This window comes from Paramormyrops kingsleyae, unplaced genomic scaffold (assembly GCF_048594095.1).
Source record: "Paramormyrops kingsleyae isolate MSU_618 unplaced genomic scaffold, PKINGS_0.4 ups41, whole genome shotgun sequence".
Taxonomy (NCBI): Eukaryota; Metazoa; Chordata; class Actinopteri; order Osteoglossiformes; family Mormyridae; genus Paramormyrops; species Paramormyrops kingsleyae.
The window spans coordinates 210519-233589 of record NW_027325979.1 but is presented as its reverse complement, the minus strand read 5'-3'; the positions used below and the strand labels follow the sequence as shown (position 1 = coordinate 233589).

The 23071-nt window shown below is 41.4% G+C and overlaps 1 protein-coding gene across 3 annotated transcripts in view; it reads left to right on the top strand.

Moving 5' to 3' along the window:
* Positions 1 to 17774: 17774 nt before the first annotated feature.
* LOC140586344 (suppressor of tumorigenicity 14 protein homolog) overlaps positions 17775 to 23071 on the top strand; it is a 64222-nt gene continuing 58925 nt past the window's right edge. For all 3 annotated transcript variants that reach the window (XM_072708151.1, XM_072708152.1, XM_072708150.1), the window contains exon 1: positions 17775 to 18052. In XM_072708151.1, the coding sequence (XP_072564252.1) occupies positions 18026 to 18052 (27 nt within the window). In that variant the 5' untranslated portion in view covers positions 17775 to 18025. The remainder of the gene's footprint in view (positions 18053 to 23071) is intronic.

The window sequence follows — 23071 nt, the reverse complement described above, 5'->3', positions numbered from 1 at the left end:
CTTTGATTATAGCCTCCATAACTTTACCAGTTATACAAGTTAGACTGATTGGTCTATAGTTTGACAAATTACTTCTATCCCCTTTTTTGAAAATGGGCGTTATGTTGGCATGCTTCCAATCAGAAGGTACCACACCTTCAGATAAGGATTTTTGAAACAGTAATGTTAAGGGTCGGCAAATAATATCCCTCATCTCTTTTAACACTACAGGTAAGATGCCATCAGGGCCCTGTGATTTATTTATTTTGAGCTTAGCTAGGCTTTGCAAAACATCAGCTTCAGTTATATATATATTAGTTATAGACGATGTTGGATTAGTAATAAGAACTGGTAAGTTACTAGTGTCCTCAACAGTGAATACCCGTGCAAAACTATCATTGAACTCATTTACTATGTCAATGTCGTTTTCAATTATAAGACCCTTACTATCCTGCAGATTAGTAATTTCAGCTTTTAGAGCTCTTTTAGAGTTAAAATACTGGAAGAAACTTTTAACGTCATCCTTAGCCTCCAATGCGATCTTCCTTTCGACATTCCTTTTAGCTCGTCTAATGTAATTTTTTAATTCAGCCTGTAGATTTAGATACTCTTGCTTTATTATGTCATCATCAGTTATTTTCCATCTCTGGAACAAAGCCCTTTTCCTCCTTACTTTATACTTTATTTCCCTATTAAACCACCTAGGTTGCAATTTCCTAGATTTATTCTTGCTGGAAACAGGTATGAAGTCCTCTTGCACTTGCAATAATGTGCTTTTAAAAAATTCCCATGCCTCTTCAACAGTTTTGTTATTTAACTCCATCCAGTTCACAGTTTCTAGTTTTAATCTCATACAATTGAAGTTAGCCTTCCTAATATTATATATTTTTGATTTGGACTTTGCTCTTCGGGCACTAAACTTAACCTCAAATTTAACCATGTTATGATCGCTACTGTCAAGTGGTTCTAAAACGTCTAATTTACCAATCCTGTCCTGGTTATTAGACAAAACAAGATCAAGAACGGCATCTCCCCTGGTAGGGGTGTTAACAAACTGAGTAAAAAATACAATCCTGTACTAATTCCACCATCTGAAACAAAGCTGAACATTGCTAAGTTAAAATGCTGGTAGGGCCTTTCCCTGCATCCCAACGAACATATTTGTCCGATGGTTAAGTTATGGCAAACAGTGATAAATGACATGCATGACTTATGAAACCAATAATATAAAACAGCATTAACAGTGAAGATAATGGGATAAGCGGCTCACAAGCGATCGGTCAGCAGAGGTATTTAAATTTGCCAGCAACTGGCTGCCGATGCACTGCGTGCTTGCGTGCAAGCATCACGGCTCACTCTGTGACAATGCCACTCTTGTTTATTCTGTGGGTTTGCGAGCGGTGTGAGAAGCCACAACTTCAGTGGGTACCCACTGTCCACTAAGGAATTGTCAAATGGTTAAATCAAACAAAGCTTACAATATTGGGCCAAATTATAAAATGGGAAAAATCATCTTACCTAGCAGCCAGCCATCATGTACCACCCCATTTTCAAGTTTGTTTCCAACACTACTGTTTATGAGAATAAACGAATCATGGGTTGAGCCAGACCATCTAGCCACAACATTAATGAGACGCATGTTCAAATCGCACATAATTTGTAGCCTACATTAATAGAGTGAAACTGCTTTCTATTTACATAAGCAAATTCGTTCTCTGAAGGTGACTTTATAGCAATGTGCGTGCAGTTGATGGCCCCGACTACTGTACATTGGGAAAACCGGACATCGCTGCAAATTGCACTTTAATGTTTGCCTGTTCAACCACAGTGTAAGGAAATTTTATATATCTGGGTGACAAGCAGATTATGCTGTCCCATACAGCTGGCATGGCGCGACTCAGTGATGACTGAGAAATACCCGATCGGTACGCAAGTTCTCGCTGAAATGCTCCTGTGGCTAAAAATCCAAGGGTGGATAGAACTTGTAACGGGACAGGTATGGCGCAATTCCTCATCGTCTACCTTTGTAAAGCTGGCCCCAGTTCAGCCCACAGTGTCATGCCCTGATCGTCCGCTCCTCTCATGTGCCACGCCCCCTCATTAACCCCCATGAGGAATTCCCGTATTTATCATCTGTTTCCGGTTACTGTCATTAGTGCAATGTATTTAGTCCACGTTTCAGTTTGTTTCCCCAGTCTGGTCATTGTAATGTTATCTCGTGTTTGCCTGCTCCTTTTCTCGCTGTCCCTATTAAACCCCGTGTTTGCCCCGACTTTTTGCTTCCTGCGCATTTTTCCAACGCTCCGTGCGCCGTAAAGCAAGACACACAGCTCCAAGAGGATAGCTCTTGGAAATCTAAAGCTACTTAGAAGCCAGTCATCATCATGGGCCAGAAAATCAGTATGATCCCTGAATACACGCTCTCTTCTAATTCTTCCATTTGCGATATCTTCTAGTAACGCAAGAACAGCCATGGTAGTTGCAATAGTTTTATTGTTACAAATTGATTCAAATCAAGTGCCGTACATTTGTACATTTGTAAACAACACACATTTAATGTCGGTGTATTGGATAAAGTCAGCGTCATGATTGTTTAAAAAGGGAAACCACAGTAGCAATGACTTGCCACTGGGTGCCGTCCGTTTACAAAACCGAGCAGAAACGTGCGTATGCCGTGTCTGGAGCTGCTGTGAGAATGTGCGTAGCGGTATGCCAAGTTTAGTTTTTATACATCTCGACGTGAGCGTGGAAACGGATGTAGGCAACATTTTCGTGCGTACACACCAGAGCATGTGAACCTAATTTGGGTCTAAATTTTTTTAAAAGGCTCTCGATATGAACCCCAAAAGATAATTTATCATCCAACCAAATACCTAGATATTTGTAGGAGGATACCCTTTCTATTGGAGCACCATTTTCTGTTAGAATTGTATATTCAGAAAGTAAATGGGATCGAGTAAAGACCATGAATTTAGTTTTTTTAGCATTTAGAACCAACTTTAATCCTACAAGGGATTTTTGTACCTGATTGAAAGCAGACTGTAGGTAACTCACTGCCTCTAGCAAAGATGATGCAGAGGTGTACAGTATTGTATCATCAGCATAAAAATGAACTTTTGATGGAATTAAATCCAAACCTAAATTATTTATATAAATAGAAAATAAAACGGGGCCCAAAACTGATCCATGGGGGACACCCATTATTACTACTAATAAGGGAGAGATAAAGTTGTCTACAGCCACACACTGAGTTCTACCACTCAGATAATTAGAAAACCAATTTAATACAGTATGGCTGAAACCTATGCTTTTCAATCTTTGCAGAAGAAGATGATGGTCAACGGTGTCAAACGCTTTAGATAAATCAATAAACAATGCAGCACAAGACTTTTTATTATCTAATGCAGTAATAATATCAGTTGTAACAGAGGTTACAGCCGTAATTGTACTATGCCCTTGTCTGAAACCAGACTGCATGGGACTTAAAACACTATTATTTGCTAAAAAATGTTTTAGTTGTTCATTTATAAGGGACTCTAACAGATAATCTGGATATAGGATGATAATTATCCAGGGCCGAAGGGTCACCACTTTTTAATAGTGGGAAGACAAGTGCTGATTTCCATGACTTGGGAATGTAGCCACTGCTTAAACTAAGATTAAAAATGGAAGAGACAGGTCCAGCTATCAATTTTGCAGCAATTTTAAGAAAATATGGCTCAATCTGATCTGGACCAGCAGACTTTTTACATTTTAGGTTTAATAGTGCCTTTTGTACTTCAGATGCAGGTATATGAGAAAAGTTGAATTTATTCAAACTTATATTAGAATCTGTGGGGGTTTTACTATCCACAGAGATGGATGAAAGAACAGACTGGGCAGTCATTCCTGCATTAATAAAGTGCTTATTGAATGCATCTACTAAATTTTGTTTACCCTTTACTTCACCTTGGTTCGTTTTTATAACTTCAGGAAGGATGAAAGGTGACACATCACCCGAGGAAGATTTAACTAGTTTCCAAAACTAGTTAAATAATATGTTGCTGATTACTGTTGCTGACACAGTTCTGGGTCCCAGAATTTAAATGCATCAATTTCAAGTATCCCAAAAAATGTAAAAACACTTCCACAAACACAAAAAACTACACAAACAAACGCAAAAACACCGATGCCGCCATCTTGGATCAAGACATGAGGCCCCTGGTCTTAGAGGAATGTCTACCTGAACTGAATCTGTTCATCCTTGAGCAAAGGAGACTAAGGGGGGACATGATCCAGGTATATAAAATTCTAACAGGTCTAGTTGCTGTTCAGCTAAATGGCTACTTCAATATTAGGTTAAATACTAAAACTTGTGGCCATAGGTGAAAATTAGCAGAAGAACATTTTAAATTGGATTTGAGAAAGCACTTCTTTACACAGCATATAGTTAGAGTATGGAATAGTTTCCCTGTTAGTATAGTGGAAACTAAAACTCTATGTTCCTTTTAATCAGAGCTAGATAAGATTTGAACAGCTCCGAGCTATTAGTACATTTCTTATGTCCTTATGATATTCATTTTGGAATTTACCCGGAGATAACAAGTGCTATTGTCAGGGTCAGCCCCTATTGTCCCACTCTGTGTCCCTTCCCCGTTTGGCCAGAAGGCGTTGCTGGTCATCCCGTTCTTCATGTTAGTCTTTGTTCTCCCCTGTTTCCTGTCTGACCACATGGCTCAATGTGTTGAGCATGTGGTTGCTTGTGATCCTTGTCCTGTGTACGAATCTCACCTCCTCTGTTTTTGTATTTTGCTCCCTAGTGTTTCATTTGAGTTTCTTTAGTTCTTGTGTCTGATTTTGTAGTTGGTTTTGTTCCTTGTGCCCCTGCTTGTGTCTTTACCTGTTTGTAATTCCCTAGTGTTGGTTTATGTTTCCCTGTTTCCTTAGTTAGTTCTTAGTTTCCTTGTTTTCCTCCTGAGTTTATTTGTTTCACCTGTGCCCTGTTTTCCTGGTCTTTGTTAATTAGTCTCACCTGTCCTGTGTTAGTCTTATTACCCAGTTTTGGTTTCTGTATTTAAGTCCCTGTATCTGTTCTGGGGGGTATTCCAGAAAGCAGTGGCCTGTACTACGAAGCGGGGTTACTGGCTTATCGGGGTAACTTTGCGAGTAACTTGATGACGTGTGGTGTAACTTCGCGATTAACCCGTACTACGAAAGGTGGGTAGGTTTTAGTCGAGACATGTTGCTATGGCAATTTACCCTAAGTCTCAAAACTGCTCCGAGCAGTTTTTGTTCTTGTTTAAGTCGAGGTTTCTGCGTAAGCCAGCCCTATATGAGCACCGCCCCTCCCACTACAATTTCTCCGAAAACAATGCCGGCGTACCTGGATGATCCGTACCACATTGGCGCGCGAATCGTGAGGGGCTCTCTCTGTTAATATGTATGAAATGGAGCAATGGCATATAATATGCATTCAATGTATTCATTAATAACTGTTACAGAGAAAGTTATTCTGAAAACCCAAGGGGTGTGCATTGTTCCCTGTTGTCCACTGATCAAAGCACACTTCACTAGATGTGCCTGTCTTGTCTAGTTTTAATGTTATTAACCCATTCATGTATTGTCGACTGCACAGTATACGGATACAAAAATTAATTAAAATTTGCATGTAAAGCAATCTGGGAAACAAAGGGGTGTGCAACAGTCGCCATGACCCCAAAATACTAAACCACCATATATCATTACAGCTGAAAGGACCTATAGCCTATTATATTAGCGATTAACATGATTTGGCACAAATCACAAAATGTTTTGAAGCAGAAAAATAATCGGTGTGCATCGATGTCTGTGTACTGGACATCACAATTCTGTCATTAAAAACGGCCACCTTACTTAATTCCGTAAAGATATTAAAGCCAGAAAACTGAATATCGAATATGAGGCTAACTTAATCGCGGTGACAGGTTCCAAGTCGTTTTCTCACTACACATATGCTTCTTTTTTTCGTTTTGTCCTGTTGTAAATCATTTAATTGTTTGTTAAAAGTGGCTCACCTTCTATTAAGTGTCATATTAACAGACACCTTTTATTATTAGCTGTAAAACATAGAAACACGCTATTAGTGAAGGCTAGACACAACAAATCTTTCATAATGAGTAGAAATATAAATACATAGCCCTACCACTTGACATGATGTTTCTATATTTCATCTTGACTTGCTGCGACGAACGCTTTCCACTACTATTGCATTTGAACTCGGATCAGTTATTGTTAACATTAGGTTTCATTATGAGTAACATATAGTAATGGAACTTCAGGGAGCATTATATTACTTAGCAGCATATAATAGGTGACTTCTGAATTGTGTCGCATCTGTTAGTCTCTGTATTTATTAACAGTATTTCAATTCTTTTCAGAAAACACTGCATTGTCTAATACTCGGTCGTGGGATATTTTAGACCACGTTTTATTACCGTGAAAATGTACGTATGCATTTTCTTCGTCTTCAATACTTTGCCAACAAGCCTGCCTGCTTTTGTTACCTGCAGTGTTATTGGACTTTCTTTAAAGGGTTGATTTAAACTCCTCATAACGCTGCATAATTAGCATGCAGTCTTCCTCCGTGACACATATGGAGATCGCGCTATGAGTCAAACGGTGCCTTGCGTTGCCGAACGTGCTCCATATATGTGAACGCGCACAAACTCCAATGCAGTTAACACCGATTTAACAAATCAACTTCTTAACTGGCGTCGTAGTACTGATTAGCCCCGATGGAGTCAACATGATTTTGTTAACCTCGCGTTCGCAAATTACCTCGGGGTTAAGTCTGATTTGGTTAAACCCCCTTCGTAGTACAGGCCACAGGTTATGTGACATACCCGGGTAAGTTTAAGGGTAAGTTAGTGGATAACCTCAACTTTCGGTTCCAAAAACGGAGGTTAACTTTCTGGGTATGTACGTAACCATAGCAGCTTACTCTCTGAAGATAACCTGCTACTGAGCAGGTTATGTTCCAGGATAAGTTTGTTGCAGAAGGTTACTGAGCATGGCGTGCCCTTTTGATGACGATCCTGTGAACGTGGAGGCATAAATTATACAAGGTTTTTTTCGCCGGGAGAGAGTTATAAGACCGCGTATTGATGTATTGTCATTTCCTAATGATTATTTGAAAAAGCGTTATCAGTTTTCAAAAGAATCGTTCATTTACTTAACATCTCTTGAAACCGCATATTGCATATATATCACAAACCCAAACCGCGGGTCTGCGCTTAGCACAGAAAACATTCTGTGCATAGCACTTCGGTTTTTTGCGTCAGGGCATTTTTTGTACAATATGGGCGACGCAGAGCATATAGGAAAGGCAACTGTGTGTAGAGCCATTCGCACAGTATGTCTGGTACTTAACGCTTCTTACACACGTTTATACAGTTCCCTGTCCATAAAGCTCTGCGTGTTATTAAAGAGGAATTCCACAGAGTGGTAGGCTATAGGTTTGTCCTTTGTAGTAAAATCTATGATGCATATTTAATATATAGTCATACTATTTATATCTATAGCCTACATGTATTCATCCTGCACACACACACACTTGATACTTCCCTATATGACTTTCTATTTCAGGGTTTCCAAATGTAATTTGGAATACATGTAATACATGTATAGTGACAATAAAAGGCATTCATTCATTCATTCATAATTGGGTGCATTGATGGCACCTACATTCCTATTAAAGCTCCTTCAATAAATGAGGGAGACTATGTTAATAGATAGATAGATAGATGTATTTATTGTCACTATACAAGTACAGCGAGATAGCGGAGGAAATCTATTCATAGTATCAATGTGCAGGTAACTTGATTTTGTATCCTTAATTTTTTGCCTTGTTAAAATCATCAAACTCATTACTTTTTTCCACTAACTATAGGTAATCATTACAGGACAGTACAATGCTGGTTACCACTGGTTGCCCTCAGATGGGGTGAGGGGAGGTGGTGGTGGGCTCCCGCCAGTTAGACGGGCTTCAGCCTTTTTTCTATTAGCTACATGACAGAAAGAATATACTAAATCGTGTTTAATAAATAGTTAAGTGATCGTGTAATCAATTACCTTTTTGCAGAATGTTTTTGTGTTTCATTTTGACTTGGCTCAAAGTTCTTCTGTCTCCAGAAGGATTACACCTTATTAAATAAGAAACCATATATTCCTAGTCGATACACATTGTTATTTTAACCTAAAGAAATGAATGGCAGGAAAAGTAAATGCTTTCATAGTGATTTAACAGTAAAAAGGATGCGGAAGGGTTATGTGTTTAATTATTTTGCATTATAATAAAAGGGGAGGCGATGTCAAATTTGCAATTTAATACACACGCATTTACTCTGTCCTTTATTTTTTGCCAAGCCAACTCTTTCTTTAGCCGATGCAGCCGTATTGCTTTTTTTCATTATTATTGGCTTGAATTCCTCATATGCATGCATTAAAACGTCCAACTCCGCCTCTGTGAAGTATGCCGCTCTCTTTTTTTCACTTTGATTTTCCATTCTGACTCGTGAAATCGGCGATCAATTGAAAACGTCTTTATGTATGCACGGTGCACGCGCATTAACTCTGGGTAAGCAATAGGAGGTTGATTGAACTTACTCTTCTCAGGTGTTTTGGAACCGACATACTCATGGTATGCGGGTTTGGGGTATATCAACCCAGAGGTTAAGATTTACCAAATGGTAAGTTAACCAAGCTTTCTGGAATACCCCCCTGTTCCCTAGTGGTTTGTTGATTGTTGTTTGATGATTGCTGCTGCTAGATCTTGAAGGTTTTGTTGTACTTTAGTTTTGGATACTTTGTTGCCTATTTTCCTGATTCCCCTTTGTACATTTAGTCTTTATTTTTCCCCTTTAGTTTTTGACCCCTTGTGGTTGTTTTCTTTTTGTTATGTTCATAGTGTTTTCTGTTTTACTTAATAAATCCCGTTTTTGTGTTCTTGGAGCCGCCAGTGGGTCATCCACCTTTTGTGTTCCTGCACCATGCCACGTTCCTGCGCCCGAGCCGCCCAGATCCCTGACAGCTATATTATGATTGACTGGCAGGTGGCTATTAACTCTTTATAACTTGGGACAGTTATGAACTTGGTGGAGAGCTTCACTTCATATACCTGCGCATCATCCATTAATTCTATATAACGGGACACCCGGGAGGGCGTCATCCCTTACTTCTCAGCATGAGAAACACAAGATGTGGTATGCGAGCATGTGAACTGGTTGAAATGCATGTGTCTCAAGGCCAATGCGTGAGACTTGAGAGCCCTGTGTGTGTCAGAAAATACAAGACAAATGGTGAATTTTTCGATGCCAGACATTTGCACAATCAATATATGGCACCATTAGTTAGAAGTAACCCACAACCAAGAGTGAATAAGGTAAAAATACACAAAAATAAGCTCTGTTATATAATTTTTGTACATAAGAAAATGATTTTATTGCTTTTAATATTTTATTATTTTTGCACTGCAAGGGACTGCATGCAATTTTTGTTATACTTTTGTATAATGACAATAAAGTTTCTGATTCTTGAGTGACTGCTCCGGAAAGCAGGAAGTAAACAAAACGAGAGTGAACTCCGCACATGCACTGGTATAATAAAGTGGTACCTCAGTTCTCGAACTTAGTCCTTTCAGAACTCCAGATCGAATCCTAAAAAGTTCGAGTTCTGATCGAATTTTCCCCATAAGAAATAATGGAAAACTAATTAATTGATTCATGGCCCCAAAAAATTACACCTAAATATGTTTTTTTTTATCATTTAAACAAAAAATTAACCGGATAAAACAAGAAGAGCATATGCTCTACTAAACACATCTAAGCACATTTATCAAAACAGTAATTTGTAAAGTAAGAAAATAAATGTATCCAAACAATGTGTCCTGTCATGTATTCGGGCGGCTCAGGCACGGGAACGAGGCATAGTGCAGGCACAGAAGGGTGGACGACCCACTAGACTAATTAACAGACCAGGAAAACAGAGCACAGGTGAAACTAATAAACTCAAAGGAACAAAACAGGGAAACTAAGAATTAACCAAGGAAACAGAAACCAAACACTAGGGAATTTAAACAGATAAAGAGATAAGCAGGGGCACAAGGAACAAAACCAAAACCAACTACAAAATCAGACACAAGAACTAACGAAACTCAAATGAAACACTAGGGAGTCAAAATACAAAAACAGAGGAGGTGGGATTCGAACACAGGACAGAAGGGTACACAAACAACCACATGCTCAACACATTGAACCACATGACCAGACAGGCAACAGGGGCGAACAAAGACTAACATAAAGAACGGGATGACCAGCAATGCCTGCTGGCCAAACGGGGAAGGGACACAGAGTGAGACAACAGGGGCTGACCCTGACAGTGTCCTGCCCCGATCGTCCGCTCCTTCCGTGTGCCACGCCCCCTCGTTAACCCTGTGTGGAATCCCCATGTGATCAGTTGTTTCTGGTTGTTGTCATTAGTCCTCTGTATTTCCTCCGCGTTTCAGTTTGTTTCCCCAGTCCGGTCATTGTATTGTCCATCTGCGTTTTGCCTGCCTTTCCTGTAATTAAACCCTGTATTCCCCGATACCCTGACGTCTGCGCCTTTGTCTCCATTCCGTCCCAGCTCGGCACGACAATATTATTATTATTATTATTATTATTATTATTATTAAATGTATTAATCGTTTATTATTAATATTAAAATAATGAATAAGAAATCTTTATTTTTAAATTTATTTTATTATGTAATAATTACTGTTACTGTCTATCATTGTCTAAATGTATTTTTACTGTATTCAGCTAGTGTAAACATGCACAATGCGAGGCTGAGACTGAAGCATTACCCTTTGTTCCCGCTGAGAGAGGTGCCGCATGACTCATTTCTCCGCGCATACAAATTGTCTTAGGTCGGTGGTCACGGTTTGACTTCTAAGATTCAGATCGAGTTCTAGGTAATTTTTTTTCGAAATGGTTGGTTTGACTTTTAAGAAATTCGAGTTCTAATGAGTTCGAGAACTGAGGTACCACTGTATAAACCACTAACTGGTGACTAATATGGTACGAACTGTAATCTTCACATTTCCCAAAAACATACACTGATATATTTATTTTACAAAACAGAAAAAAGTTAATTTAAAGTATTTTAATTTTTAAAGTATTTTAAAGCATTTTTAACTCTGGACTCTCTCACTTTCACTTGAGCATAACAATTCTTTGTTCACAAATCAACAAGGAATATTAGAGAATAAGTGGCTTTATCTTGCCTGATAGCTGAACAAACATTTTGAATGGTTAAACGATTAATCGCGCTCCTTTTCAAACATACACGTACACACACACAGAAACACACACACACAGTTTGTAATTAAATCTTTGTGGGGACTCTCCATTCATTTATTTGGGGAAAAATTTAATCCCAACATGGCACCCTTAACCCATACCCAGCCCTAGCCCTAACCAAAGTCAATAGGGATTGAATATTTTTAGTTTTTTGATTGTATTCACAGATCTTTGTAGGGACCTGGAAAGTGTAGTCATATCTTTGTGGGGACCATCCATTAATTTCTTTGGGAAAATCTAATCCCGGCAATGATAACCTTAACCCCTACCCAGCCCTAAACTTTGTCATGAGTAACCAAACAAAATGACTTTTCACTAGGGATGCTCCTTTTGACCGTTTAACCGTTAACCGAAATAATTAATTTTGACCGAATATTACTCAGTGAAACGGTTTAAAATGTTTTTATATATATTTTAATTATTAGTAGTAGTATGAAGTTTTGTGGCATCTCAGCTGAAGATCGCTTTTCACGTTCTAAATACACTGGGTTTGAATCGGCGACTGTGATTACAGGCACACAGGCTTAGCCCACTGAGCCATGAACACAGGTACGAGCTTTGCTGCTGAAAATGGAAACATTGGCGCAAAGCTTCAGCGGCAGAGACGTATCCGTGTGCTATATTGTAGCCGATCGGTGTAAACACTACCCAGACATGTGCTCTTGTTTTATTTCGGTTACAATGGGCGTATTCACATATTTCTTTATCCAATACTAACTGTCGGATTATCATGTTGTTATCATGCGAATAGCATAATTTGCAAGTGGGAAGGCGATCAGAGCTGCTTCGAGACGCAGACGCTTAAGTCAGTCACTCTTGTTCTTTCTATTCGTATCACGAAGCTATAAAAATATATTTAGTTTCTACCTATATATATATTTGAAAAGTAGACCGTCCAAGGTTTCTGAGGGTGTTTTTTAAATGTGTATATGATAAAACCTCGCAGAGTTATTTAACTGGTTTGGCGAAATTTCTGTCAGATCCCGCCGGCGGGACCGCCGACCCCAGAGGAATTTAATATTCTAATCTAATCAGTTAACGGTTAATGTTCGGTTAACGAATGGCGGTTGTCGGTTGGGAAAATTAATCGAAATGAGCATCCCTACTTTTCACATTTTACATTTTTTGATTGCAGTCACAGATTTTTATTAAATTGAGTTTCCACTGGTGGGCACTGAAGAATGGTCCCCAAATTGTTAAAATAACAGGTTTTTATAACATTGTGTGGACATTTAGTAATTAATGCTGAACGAATATACAGGTTTTGGAGCAACATATTCTGCCATCCAGACAGAATCTTTTCCAGAGAAGGCCTTCTATTTCAGCAAGACAATGCCAAACTGCTATCTACGTTTTACAACAGCATGGCTCTGTAGTCGAACAGTCCGGGTGCTAGACTGCCCTACCTGCAGTCTAGACCTGTCATTGAAAACATTTGGCGCATCATGAAACAAACAAATACAAAGGTGACCCCGAACTGTTGAGAAGTTAAAATCTTATATCAGGCAAGAATGGGACTTATTTTCTTACTCTTTACAAAATGCTGTTAAAAGAATTGATCAACACTGTGGTAAATACTGTATGCCCCTGTCCTTGTTTTTTGAACTGTATTGCTGGCATGAAATTCAATCTGAGCATATATTTATCATAAAACAATTCATTTTCTATTTCACCATTTGATATTTTGTCTTTATTCTATTGTCAATTAAATATGGGTTTATATAATTTGTAAATCATTGCATTCTGTTTTTATTTAAATTTTACATAGCCTCCCAACTTTTTTGGAAATAGGGTTGTATACAGTACATTGTCTATATATTTATATCCTTTCATACAGTCCCGCTGGACAAAACGCAGAAAAGGCGCAGGAAGCCAGGAGTTAGGGCAAACACGGAGTTTAATAGACTCAACAACACAAGGAGCAAGCAACACACGGGCTGACGGACTGGGGAAACAAACACGAGAGGAGCGGACAATCGGGGCATGACAGGACCCCCCCCCCCCCAAAGGCGCGCACTCTGGGCGCGCCCAAGGGGAGTGGAGTGACGGGGATCGGGGACACAATGGCACCTGGGGAGACAAAAGGAACAACATTAATGCACCACGGGGAACAACACAGACACAAAGAACTGGCACAACGAAACCAACCCGAACAACAGACGACACACCACAGGGAACGCAGACACACACAGGGGCACCAAAAAAGGAAACATGGGACCGGGGGACACTAAAGGAGACGAAGGGACCACACCAGGGGGCATACCTACAGGAGACACATAGGGACGAACAGGGGGTGTGGACACAAACAGACAAGAAGGACACATGGGAGGCACAAAGGAACCGAAAGGGGACAAAGGCACAGAGGGACACGGAAAAGACGCAGGGGGCACAAAGGGACCAGAGGGCACTGAGGGACGAAGGGGAAACACAGGGGGCACAAAGGGACCAGAGGGGAGCAATGGCACGGAAGGACGGGGAGCAAACATGGAGGGCACAAAGGAACTAAAGGGGAACGATGTTGAAACAGGATGGGGAGTGAACACAGGGGCCAAGGGATCTAAGGGCAGGGGGCAACAGGGAGCAGAGGGGACCTTCTGTGGGTGTGACTTAGGGCATGTTGGGGCAACAGGCCTCTGTGGGGCTGGAACAGGGGCTGAGGGCGGCGAGGATGCAGGTAAAGGGGCTGGTGGAGATGGCGAGGAGGGACCTGAGGGGAGAGCCGTGGGCGAGGGACCCGCAGGCTGTTGAGGGGACGCCGATGGTCGGGCCGTGGCTGGCTGAAAGGTGCCCTGGGTAAGGCTGGGGCCAGCCCCTGAGATGGAGCCTGGGGGTGTAAGGGTGATTGCAGGAGTCTACCCCAGTGTTGGTGCCCCTTCCCTTTCCGGGAGACCGAGAGGCGGCAACCTGGCTGCGAACCACCGTGCCGGTGGTTGGGGTGACCCCCTGGAGGGGTCCACAGGCACAGTCAGGGTGATCCCCGAGGGGTCCCACTCCAGCTCCTCCTCCAACTCCATTGTGGAGGAAGGAGCAGGGGTCAGGTCATCAGCGACCACCTCGGGGACTGAGGCCGAGGGAGCTGGGACCCGGGGGACCGAGGCTGAGGGAGCCTGGGCCGGGACATTGGGCGTGGGCGGAGCCTGGAGCTCGGGCACAGCAGCCGAGGCCGCAGGGCCTGGAGCCACGGGAGCTGGGACCCCGGGTGGCGCAGCTGCGGGCAGAGCCGGGGAGCACAGGAGTCTCAGGGACCGCTGGCGGCTGCACAGGAGTCTCAGGGACTGCTGGGGGCTGCACAGGGGACTGGGCAGGAGGAGCAGGAATGGCCTCGGGTGGTGCAGCAGCAGCAGGGACCTCGGGCGGTGCAGCAGCTGCTGCCGATACCGGAAACACAGGGGAAGCAGCCGCAGGCACCCGAGCCACCGTGGAAGCAGCCGCAGGCACCGTGGAAGCTGCCCGGTTTGGGAAATTGGGGATCCGCGGGATGGAGTCCCAAATGGACCTGGCCCCTTTAAGGACCAGGCGCGTCCCGGAAAAGGGGAAAGCTGCAAACATGGGCAGCGAAGTAGCGGGCGGACAGTCAGGGCAGGCGATAGCAGACACGAACACTGCCGGGTTTAGAACAGGGAGGGGGTCCTCCTGACACCCAGCCAAGGAAGCAGCGGAGAGAGAGAGAGCCCCCCAGACATACCTCCTGGGCATCTTCCTGCCTGTGTCTTCTCCGCTTTTTTTCCAGCTGTCCTGTGGCATGCGCCGGTGCTTCGGGTACCTCCATTAAGGCAGAGAGCAGACCAAAAGGCAGTCCGCTGGTGAGGGCTACCTTCTGCATATTTGCCTCCGCTACCCCGCGTCTCAGTCGCCACACGTTATCGCGCACCTCTTCTGTGATGTATGCGTCTCCGGGTAGGGACGTCTTCTCTAAAACGTCCCTGCTCTGGCTGGCTATTGCCAGAAGCAGGTGATCCTCCTGGACTTCGGGCTGGCGAAGCCAGTATAAAACCTCTTCCGCGAGGTTGAGGTATTCCGCCTCATTTATTCCTGGGTTCTTGTTTGTGAGTCCGGTCATTCTGTCCCGCCGGACGGTGCACGGAACGCAGAAAAGGCGCAGGAAGCCAGGAGTTAGGGCAAACACAGAGTTTATTAGACTCAGCAACACAAGGAGCAAGCAACACACGGGCTGACATAACAATGACCGGACTGGGGAAACAAACTGAAACGCGGACTAAATGCACTGAACTAATGACAGTAACTGGAAACAGCTGATGAACACGGGGAATCCACATGGGGTTAATGAGGGGGCGTGGCACACGAGAGGAATGGACAATCATACTATGCTCATGTTGTGCATAGTGTCTGACCCCGTCTATAACAGCTGCTGTAACACCTAAATGCCCCTTCATGCAAATAACAAAGTTCATCTTATCTTACACCTTATGGTGTCTTCTACAGCTGCCATTTACTTCATTTGCTACCACATGGTGTTGCTGCTTCTTTTCGAGGGCAATTTTTTCTGAAAATGACACCAAGTGTAGATCTTCATCCATGTATTGTTTTTCTGAAATAATGGGAATATTTCAAATACATGGAATACTTTTTGACTTATGACTATCAATGGCCAAATGTACCTTCATGAACCATATGCTGTGTTCTCTAAATCCACTAGATGCTGCTCTCTGTTGTATTTCCTGAATCCACTAGATAGTGGCCTCCGTTCAAAAAAGGGCTCAAACCATGCGCCAAAACAACCTGAGAGCACCACACTGTGCCTTCCTGTCCCCATCTGCATGCTGAACTTCAGTGATGTGTAATTTTAGGAAACCAATGAACACACATTTACTGATCTGAAAAGAAAAGAAACCTGACATTTTGCATTATATTTTGTAGCATAATGGACAAACTAATCCTAATACTCTGAAATAAAAGTACACTATCTGTCTCACTTGTATATTACAAGTGACAGGGTCTGTGGAAGAATAATAATGACTTATGATCATAATGATTTATGATCTTATGATTGTTATTAGTTAATTTACAAATTATAACATACATATTATAGCATGAAGCATTGCGATGCATAAACTCAAGAATGTTAAATAATAATGTTATGACACATTGTCACTTTTATAATCATCGATATAGTAAAGAATGACTACAAACCATGATGTTGTATAATTTACTGCTGTTTTACTGATGTTTGCTTCTTGAATTAATGATTCAGCAAAAGGCTAATCCCTGCTGTAATAACTGGTTTCCTCAATGTAATTGAGCTATGGTATTAAGCCTGTAGTATTTTTCCTTTTTAACCAATGGTTGAGCAAGTCAGGGGATGGTATAAGGCAGGTACCGTGGAGATATAGGGGTTATTACAAAAAGCTATTTGGGAGGTCAGCCGGTCCCAACCCAGGCTGGTTAGGTGCAATTAGCTATATGGATAAAGTGGTAGGCAGCACTGGGAGATGGGAGAATAGTGGTAATTTGAGTAGAGAATGTGTGGAGCTCTGAAGTTGGGACTAAGAGCAGTCGTAAATTGGATTTCCCCAGGGTTTCTTATTTTTCTTTAATTATTACAGCCTTGTAATCTTTTATTTCATATGGCATGATCTCGCTGAGAGGTTACCAAGAGTTAGACCACCTGATGCAGGAGGCAGAGTGCTTCAACCAAGGGCATAACTTTGGTTTTACAATTGGGGGGCTTGAGATCTCAACCCATTTAGTGGGAGACATGATTATTTGGGGGGAGTGTTGTATTAGTAAGTCTTGTTTATTGGTTTTGATAAGTTATGTCCATGCCTTGAACAGTGCCTTCTCGCTGCCTCTGATGAGGGAAATACGTACTGCTCTGTGGTTTGTGGGAGATTGAGTACATGGTGTACTTAAATGTAACACTTAACTTGCTTGGTGAGGTAGTGGCATGTCTCCAGTTGGAAACGGACGCTTCTGGGCTGATTTCATTTTGCTCATGGGTTTTGGGGTACGCTGACAGGCACGCTTATTCTATCCACCCATTGTTTCCACCCATTTAAAAAATGCCTTTCATAAAACTGGCATCACCTTCAAAACAATTCCTTATGACATGCTACCAAATTCCATAGCAATTGTCACTGAAGCCCCAGGCAAATGAGCAATAACTGGCATTCATAGTTTCTGATATCTCATCTACAAACAAGCATACGTTAAGGGGCTGATACTCGTGTATGAATGGCTTGTGTAGCTGTAATAATATAAAGGTGACACATTCAGTGAAACATTTGCTCTTTTAGTTTTAAAGATTTAGACTGATATTCAAAAAATGATCCAACTTTATTATACGTATTTCAATTTACAAGCTAAGCCCAATCAAACAAACATAGAGCGCAGGTACTGCTATAAGAGGAACACAAGCCGCACTCACTCACTGTGCACCCCTGTCACGCGACAGGTACTGTTTCGTCACAGCGGGATCGAAAAGGGCGGAGGGTGTTTTAGTTAAGAGAAGGAACGATCATCTAGCTTAATTTAGAAGGAAGGATAGAAAATACGTTATCACATTTTTGCGTGTCTGTTTCATCTATCATCGACCTTAAAGTGATTTTTTTATACCTACAAGGTTAAACACCTGAATTTCACAGATCTATTGCTGGTCTGTTTGGTTACTTTTTTGTTAATGAAGTGTTAAGCACTTTTGGATTCTGCCTGGAAGTATTAGCCATAGCAAGGGGATGAGCTCGGTTGCATTTCAAAATAAGGTACGTGTTTCCTTTATTTTAAAATGTGTATCAGTTTTATCAGTTGCCTCCCAATTTACTTCTCTTCGCTACTGATGTGAATGTTTGTTAAAAACAACAAGCAATCACGCAAGCAAGCAAACCGTATCTGAAAACCCATCAGAGTTTCTGCAGAGTATTGTTTAAGGTGGAGCTGTAACTGACGCCCCGATTGTACCGACGTCTGATTTCGCTTATTAAAAGTACTTTTAAAATGACACCTAAACAGTTATAGATGTTTTAATAGACCTGTATTTCTGTTCAGTTTATTGTGTTCACACATAAAGGGTAGAACTATAAAAATTCTTTATCAAATACGTTAAAACATTTTCAAAAATAATGACCCATTTTATGTTGATCATACGAATCATGATTTCTTGGGTAATTTTGATCTTATCGGACATGGTGAAAATGTACTATAATACACATTGTTTTGATTTCCTTTATGTGCTATAATTAGGGCAATATGGTGGCCCCAGAACTGAAGGGTTTTGGGTTTGATTCCTTTACTGTGTGTGTGTGTGGAGCTTGGTTGTGTGTTCAGCTAATGTTCTCTGTCAAAAAAACATTTCAGATGAAGTGTTATATAAATTGATCATGGTGTGTGATCTCTGCGATGCATTGGCATGTTGTCATTTGCTTCCTGGGATGGGTTTCCAGGATTATCATCTAAGCTTTACTGCAGAAATGGTATGGGATGTAGATGTGATTAGTTTGGGATTATCAGTTTTGTATAGTTTTTGTAGTTTGAAATATTAATTAGTCAGAAACAAATCTGATATAGTAATCAATGTGGGCCTCAGTAAGATCTAAACTGAACAACACTGAATACTGAAAGTTTGGTTGTCATATCTGTTTTTTATATTTTGGTTAAATGCTAAATGCCGACGAACTTTCAAATATACACATTGCATCCTTTTCCGGTTTAAAATTAACCAGATTTTGTATTTAGGCTGTGTACATGCCAGGCTACAAATGTAGAGTCTTTATGAAAGGTAATATTTAAAAAACACAGATGCCACCGAGAATGGTCTTCACAATCAGCATAATCCTGAATGGATTTGCCTGTACTGAAGATGAATGTATGGCTGTATAACTCAACTCTATAGTGTGTGTTGAGGTATTTGGGGCTGATTTGGTCCTTACTATTGTTGAAACCAAACCTACACCCTTTGATAATTATATAATGTATTTCTGAAGTGATCATTGAATGTCATTTATTTCCACCTCCAAACTTCCTCTCTTTATAATCTATTGTATAGGCTGAACTAACAAGCACTGCAATAGTGTCTTGGGTTGACACCAATACTTGCCTCCATCTATATATTGACATTGAACAAATATTGAAGGCACACATGAGTAGCATTGGGTGTCCCATCAAAAGTGCTATCACTCCTGAGTAGGCCTTGAAAAGACTGAAACACAGGTCTTCCACACTGGGGGCTGCAGCCCAAAGTATGTTACTGGTAAGCCAAAGCAAGGCTTCTAGGACCATCAAACTTCCGCGTCCCGGTGAAGGTGCATCCTCATGTTGCTGTTATATCAGATCTTCAGTGATTACTGGAAGAAGGTTTGTATATTGGGACTGACCACCTGTGGAATTGTGGGCTCTCATCAACACCTGTTCTGACCTCAGTGTAGCTGTTTGGCCTGTGGCTAGTTATCCCATGGTGAATATTTAGCTCTGGTTTACAAAGAGTCTTGGGGTTACTGCTCTGTATTTGGTCCATATTTCAATTTGCAAATATCATTTGTGTAGATTGGATGTGGAGGAATGAAGCCTTTCTCTACTCTGGAGGTAGTAGGGGTGTCTTATGACTGCCCTATGAATAGATGCAGAAAACATAAGAAATTCACCGAGACAAGTTGCTTTTTTTTTTTTTTTTTGCTTTGCCCTTCCAAATTAATGAAACCAATAATTTTCTTACACTAATCTGGGAATGCCTCCATCTTGTATTTGTACTGAATGCTTGTGTGAGGAATAAACCTGGGGAAAATAATTAACAATGCTTTAGTTATTGAGCAGTCCTTCTATCCATCCTGTTGAGATCATGTCACATGGTGATTTCCTTTGAGTGATCTGGTATGATTTTAAATACGGTTCCTAGAGACTGCTGTAATACAGTAGTCATATGTTATGATAGGTGGGCATGTCATTCCTAGACCTGTTCTCTGCTGGAAATGGGCAGAACAAAACCTGAGATCAGCTTACCATGTGTAGTTCAAAAGACTGTAGTTTTTTTGCCTTCCTGCCAAATAGGCATTCAGGTCTGAAACAGAACTTTCATATTATTCTGTGTGTTTAAGTATGTAATTGCACTGACTGCATAGCTGATTCTTAGTGAACGTCAGTGAAGAAAAAATGACAGTGGGTTAGGCAGGTGTTATAAAATGCACCACAGATCTAACAGAACAGAACCTTTTGCATCCCCAGCTGCCTTTAAACTTACAGTAGTACAGCATGGAAAGTGATGTGTCTTGGGCACACTGTCGATGTACTGTTTCCAGTATGGCCTCGTCTCTGAAGCGACTGGTTGAGAGAAAGGTCACCATGCCAAAGAAAGAAAATTGAGACTTACCGGTTTACACCCCACTGTGCAGCAGAAGGTGCAACGGTGATTCAAGGGTTGGAAGAGCAGCCGTCCTGCTCTGCAATAGGATACCTAAATGCATGCTGCAGTGGCAGGTCTGTGATAAGAATGTACATTTTGCTATGGACTGCAGATCTGATTCACACAGAAATTTCTGACCCAAGCTCATTACGGGGAAATGGGCAAAGGTCCATTTAAAGGGGGCTGTGCAGATCTAAGCAAAATGGCCATCAACCAATGGTGGTCAGCTTCTTGGGAACAGCCAGCCTGCATGTGTCATGTGGCTTTCACGGTACCAAAATAAATACTGTGAATAAACTGGCCTTCAACCAGGGCTGACCATGTCAGGGGACCCTTCTAGACTGCATTCCATAGTTGGGCATCCTAACCAAACTGGAAATTATGCTGACTAGTTGAATTGTAGTTTGAATTGATCAATTTTATATGCACAGCACCCTGATGCTCAACCTGGGGAGAGTGTAATTTCATCATGGCAGGCAGGGAAAACAAGTGCATTATTGGTTGTCTTGCCCTGTGATATGTGGGAGTTGCATTTGACAAAAATACATTCAGAATATATGTAGTCAGTCAGTGATTTAATCAGACCTCTCAAAAGAACAGAACTAGATGTGAAGAACCATTCACTTCATCAGAGAGTCAGTCACACAGGCCAAACCTGTGAAATTCAGCTGGTCTGTACATTATAAGGCCATGTCTCTGATGCTTTGGAGCAGCTCTGTCACGGAAGCAGATTTTGCAGGGGAGCTGGCGAAATTGCTTGTTCTATCTAGCTCAGGGGTGGCCAATCTTATCCGCAAAAGACCGGTGTGTATGCAGGTTTTTGGGATAACCTGTAGGTCATCTGATCAAACCCAGGTGTGAGGACTCTTCAGCCAATCAGTCCTCTAATTAGTGACCTAATTAGGGAGTTGCAGCGAAAACCCGCATACACAGCGGCCCTTTGCGGATAAGATTGGCCACCACTGATCTAGCTGAAGGCTCCTGCTGCTTGAGAAGCTGAAGGTAGCAGAGAATGGAGCAGATGGCCGCCTCTTCCACTGTCCCATGGCTTGGTTAGGTGTATTGGTGAGAAAGGAGTAATTTTTTGTGTGAACCACAAAAGGCTAAATGCAGTTTGCATGCAAAGATGCCTAGCCTCTCTCATACATCAGTCGATTTCTGCTGGATCTCATTCAAGCCACTTGTTGTGGCCTTTAGCCTAGCAGCTGAGATCATCTTCGCTTGTTTGAGAAATGCTTTCACCTTTGGCAGGTTAAACGAAGAAAATTTTCTCACCACATTCTGGTGGCTAATGGGAATGCCTGGGAGTCAGTGATTCCCAACCTGGCCCTCGGGGACCCCCAGACAGTCAACCTTTTTACTCCCTCCCAGCTCATAGTGGCAAAAACAAGGACTGTCTGGAGGTCCCTGAAGACCAGGTTGGGAAACACTGACTTAGATGACCTGCTGCTCTGTTCATGAAGTTTCAACTCTACATAGGGAAAAAAAACTCAAGGCCATTATGCTTTAAAACTAATATCAACTCATACCCCCCACAAGACTACTGTCTCCTTTTCATGCTTTTCATAATGAAATAAATTATTTTAAAATGTGGTCAAAAATATTCTTCATGACCTGGAAGAACAAAAGGAAATTTCTTTTTTGTCAGTGTATTGCTTTTTCAGAAATGATAATGTTGGATGAACTCAAATTATAAATACTAAAATCACAGAAAAGCTTATTTCTTACGTACCATTTCACTTAAGTAGAACATGACCTGTTCTGTACCCATTTGAGTCATTTTGGTATGCCATACAAAACATGAAAATTGTGTATAATTTTTAAATTCATTCCAGCAAGGCAAAAAAAATGAAATGGGGTGGGCAACCTCAAATTGCTTATCCTTGAAGTATTTGTTAAGGATCAGCAGAAACCACCTGCATGTAATCTGTTATGTTTTGTGGTTGTGGTAGTAATGGGAGGCTGAGTTTGCATAGCTTTCATTTCATTTTGGCTCTGACTACAGTTCTTCTACAGCTTGTTATCAGTTGTCTGGTGTCTGTAGCAGGAACACAAATTAGATATTTTGTAACAACAAAAACTGAAAATGAGCCTCTTATTTACACACAGTCTGTGTAATTACACATTTATGCTGTGATCATTAAGCTGTGTATTTGATTTTCATTTTGTAATGGGTTCTCAGACTTTGTTTTGGTCCTCAGGGTTACATTTTATTTATTTGGCAGACACTTTTATCTAAAGCAATGTACATTTCTTTAGGAAAGCAGGGTCCGAAAGTCCCCGGAGCTGCTGCCTTTTTCAAGGACTTTTCAGTGAAATCACTCTGCTGAGCATGGTAGTTGAACCTGAGACCTTCCAGTCACAAGCACCATGTACTAACTGAGCCACT